Below are 4339 nucleotides of genomic sequence, written 5' to 3' on the forward strand. Positions count from 1 at the left end.
TATCAGGTTATGGACCGATTTGAACCATACTTGGCACAATTGTTAGATATCATAGCAAAACACGTCGTGCAAAATTTCATTCCAATCGGATAAGAATTGCGCACTCTAGAGGCTCAAGAAATCAAGACCCAAGATCGGTTTATATGGCAGCTATATCAAAACATGGACCGATATGGCCCATTTACAATACCAACCGACCTACACTAATAAGAAGTATTTGTGCTAAATTTCAAGCAGCTAGCTTTACTCCTTCGGAAGTTAGCGTGCTTTCGACAGACAGACGGACGGACGGACGGACGGACGGACAGACGGACGGACATGGCTAGATCGACATAAAATGTCGCGACGATCAAGAATATATATACTTTATGGGGTCTCAGACGAATATTTCGAGTAGTTACAAACAGAATGACGAAATTAGTATACCCCCCATCTTATGGTGGGTATACTAATGTTTGAATTTGTGTTTGTTTTAGGTTTGTTTCTATGTTTGTCTGTTCCTTATAGACTTAGAAACGGCTAAACCGATTTTCTTGAAATTTTCACATATGGTGCATAAAGATCCCGTGGTGAAAATAGGGTACTACATTTTTTGATTTCTGAAGGGGGGCGGACCCTTCCCCTTACCCTAATTTTCAGAAACGCCAGATCTCGGAGATGAGTAGTGCGATTTAAGCGAAATTTTGTGTGCTCTCATATAGTACCCTAAAAATTTAAATTTGGTATCCAAATTTCCGATGGGGTACCTAGGGGGGCCGTCCCACCCTAAAACCTACCAAACATATATTTAGACCAATCAGGACAATATGGGACTCAAATGAAAGGTATTTAGGATAAGAAAACGTATCTGGTATACAATTGTCGGACCAAGTGCTAGGGGGACCACCCCAAGCCCCAAAACACCCCTAAATCGTACATATTTACCGACCATGGCAATATGGGACTCAAATGAAAGGTATTTGAATGCAAAATACGAATCTGATATCCAAATATGGGACCAAGTGTTTGGGGGGCCGCCTCTCACCAAAAACATCCCCCAAAGGGGACTAATTTACGACCATAGCAATATGGGGCTCAAATGAAAGGTCTTTGGGAGTAAAGCACGAATTTGATATCAATATTCGGGAAAAGTGTCTATGGGGCCACCCCACCCCCACAACACCACCCAAATAGGAAGTATTTTCTGACTATTGCAATATGAGGCTCAAATAAGAGGGGTTTTAAAGTGGAACACTAATCCGATATATATTTTCAAGGCCAACTTACTGAGTGGCCGCCCATCCCCCAAAACACCCCCAAGCCGGTCATGTTTGCCGACTATGGAAATATGGGGCTCAAATTAAAAGTGTTTGGAGATATACCACGCTTTTCATATCAACATTAGGAGCCAACTGTCTGGCGGACATCCCACCACCATAACAGCCCCCAAATGGGACGTATTTGCTCACCAAGACAATTTGGGTCTTAAAGAGAGTGGAACTAAATATTCATAGTTTTTAGGGTCAATACCCCAACCCGGACATATTTGCTAACTTGTGCAATAAGGAGTTTAAATGAGATTAGAAAACGAATTTGATTTCCAATTTTGAGGCCAATGGCAATATGGGGTTCAAATAAATGATATATAGATATATGAAAATAGAGCACGTTGCTCATATATTTTCAGGGCTTAACATTTGGGGGACCACCAAACTCCTAAAAACACTCCTAAATCAGGCATATTTACCGACCATGACAATATGGGGCTTAAATGAAATGTATTGGGGGTAGAGCATGAATTGATACCCAAAGGTATTTGGGAGTAGAATACGAATTTGATATCCAAATGTAGGACCATGTATTTAGGGCATCATCCCTTTCCTGAAACACCCCCAAAGGGAAAAAAATTTTCGACCAAGCCAATATGTGGCTCAAATTAAAGTTATTTGAGATTAGAAAACGAAAGCTATTTTGAAACGATAAGCTATTTTGTGGCCATGTGTTTGGGGGACGCCTCATCCCGTAAACTCCTCTTAAGCCAATGGCAATATGGGGTTTAAATAAATGGTATTTCAGAGAAGAGCATGATGCAGATATTTTTTCAGGGCCAAGTATCTGTGGGACCGACTCTCCCCCGAAAATACACTAAACCAGATTTCGTGAGAATATCGGGCTGCAATAAAATATTTTAGGAATGGAGTACACCTTACATGTAAACTAAATTCGTAGACCAATAAAGATCATATGGATTCCAGATAAAGGCACTTATGTTGTTAAACTGTTAGTCAAGCGATATACTATTTTCGTTAAAGATCTTTAATTGTCGAAAATAAATATTCCAAGGAAACTTTTGTTCCATATAAAGTAAAAGAAGGCGCAGCGGAGCGGGCCCGGATTAGCTAGTAAAGTATATATATTCTTGATCAGCGTGATAATCTAAGACGATCTAGACATGTCCGTCTGTCTGTTGAAATCACGCTACAGTCTTTAAAAATAGATATATTGAACTGAAACTTTGCACAGATTCTTTTTTTTTTTTTGTCCATAAGCAGGTTAAGTTCGAAGATGGACTATATCGGACTATATCTTGATATAGCCCCCATATAGACCGATCCGCCGATTAAGGGTCTTTCTGTTAGCGGATGTCATAGCGACTAGATAGATTGTGAGTAGAGTGAGTGATAGAAAATAAAAGTGAATATTTGTGAAAGTGATGAAGTGATTTTTTTGGAGTTTTATTTTTGGGAGCGATTGGTGTGACCAAATTGAGACAGGTTAGACGGAGGAGCTGTGGATAGGAGGATTTGCAGTGGTTAAGATGACCAAGGGGAAGAAGGGGAGTGTAGGAGGTAGAGGGACCTCGGATGGTGGCATTAGCACCGATTCGTCGGTGGCTCGTGCTGGAGGAATGATGAGGAAGGAGTCGGTGGACTCCTCCAGTGGCAGTGGAGGCGAGGATGGGAAGCGCCTGAAACTGGGTTCGCCTGGTGTGGCGGTTGGCAAGGGGAAGGTGATGGCAGGTGGTGAATTGCCATCTGGGAGTCGGAGTTGATGGCGCCGGTGGTAGTGCCAGTGCGGCGGTGGTTGATTGCGGTGCTGGTGTTGCCAGTGAAGGTGGGGGTCCATCGGCTCCGAGGAAGGTGGAGCAGCGGGAGAGTAGGGCTCGCAGGCGGGTATTTGCATCGTTGGGGGGGCAAGGGGTCATGGTAGGGAAGATGAAGGAGGTGACAGATGCCTTGGTGGGTACTGTTTATGAGGCTGGGGTGAGTGGGAGTATGGCGAGGAGAGTGATCCAGAACGCTGGGCAGTATGAGGAGCTCCTCATGAGGCTGATGCTGGAGAACGAGGCTATGAAGGGGAAGTTGTCGGCTTATGAGGCGATGGCTGGTCGTGGCGCGTTGGTGGGTGGGCGTCCGCCTGTTGCCCCCGTTGCTGTCGCTGCACAGACGGGTCTGTGCCGGTTGTGAAGCCGGTGGAGACGTGGTCGGTGGTGGTGAAGGGCAAGGGGAAGGCGGTGACGACTTCGGCTGAGGTTGTGACGAAGGTGGTGGAGGAGGTGGGCCCTACACTTGGTGTGAGGGTTCATGGTGTCCGGCCGACTCGGGATGACGGAGCGGTTATCCGCACCCCGTCGGTGGCTGAGAGGGAGCAGATTAGGGCGAACAGCAAGTTCGCGGAGGTGGGATTGGAGCTGGAGGTGCGCGAGAAGCTGGGCCCGAAGGTGATTGTAAGGGGGGTACATGCTGCCATAACTCCTGATGAGTTCATGGCAGAGTTGTACTCCCTCAATCTGAAGGAGACGATCACTGAGGAGGTGTACCGTCAGTCGGTGCGTCTGGCTTCCGCGCCTTGGAAGCCGGAGAGTGGCGCTGCCAATGTCACCCTGGAGTGCAATCCGAGGGTGGCAGCTAAGTTTTGCGAGGAGGGCGTTTATGTGAAGTGGTTTCGCTTCATCGCCCGGATGCAGGATGCGGTCTTCGCATGCCATCGGTGCATGTGTGCATTAAAGGGGTTGCCGGCGGATCACATGATGATCTCCGCGGCCTGTCCAATTTATGCTGGTTTGGCGGCTAGGGCGAACGCTAGGCATTAAGGATCGTCATGGGAATTAATTTTTTTCAATTTAATTGCCAGCGGTCTAGAGCGGTTACGCAGGAGTTGGGTCATGTCATGCGCAGCACTGGTTGCTGATACAGGAACCGTACGTAGTGGATGGTAGTGTTGTAGGATTGCCAGGGGGGATGCGAGTCTTTACTGACAGCGGGGGTGACTCTGCGAAAATTGTAGATGACAGCGACATCGACTGTACGGTGGTTAGCTATAGCCAGTGGGGAGTCTGCATTTGTGCAGAAGGGCGGTG

At 46.6% G+C, this 4339-nt stretch overlaps 1 protein-coding gene across 1 annotated transcript; it reads right to left on the reverse strand.

Annotated features, from left to right (window-relative positions):
• Positions 1 to 2754: 2754 nt before the first annotated feature.
• On the reverse strand, positions 2755 to 3162 carry LOC131996340 (uncharacterized). The gene has a single exon (XM_059365937.1). It carries the CDS (start codon positions 3160 to 3162, stop codon positions 2755 to 2757), a length of 408 nt encoding a protein of 135 aa, XP_059221920.1.
• Positions 3163 to 4339: the final 1177 nt, after the last annotated feature.

The sequence above is a fragment of the Stomoxys calcitrans genome, chromosome 1, assembly GCF_963082655.1.
Source record: "Stomoxys calcitrans chromosome 1, idStoCalc2.1, whole genome shotgun sequence".
Taxonomy (NCBI): domain Eukaryota; kingdom Metazoa; phylum Arthropoda; class Insecta; order Diptera; family Muscidae; genus Stomoxys; species Stomoxys calcitrans.

Excerpts from the sequence above, each read along its gene's own strand:
- LOC131996340 (XM_059365937.1), bottom strand. The coding sequence starts at position 3,162 with ATGCAAATACCCGCCTGCGAGCCCTACTCTCCCGCTGCTCCACCTTCC.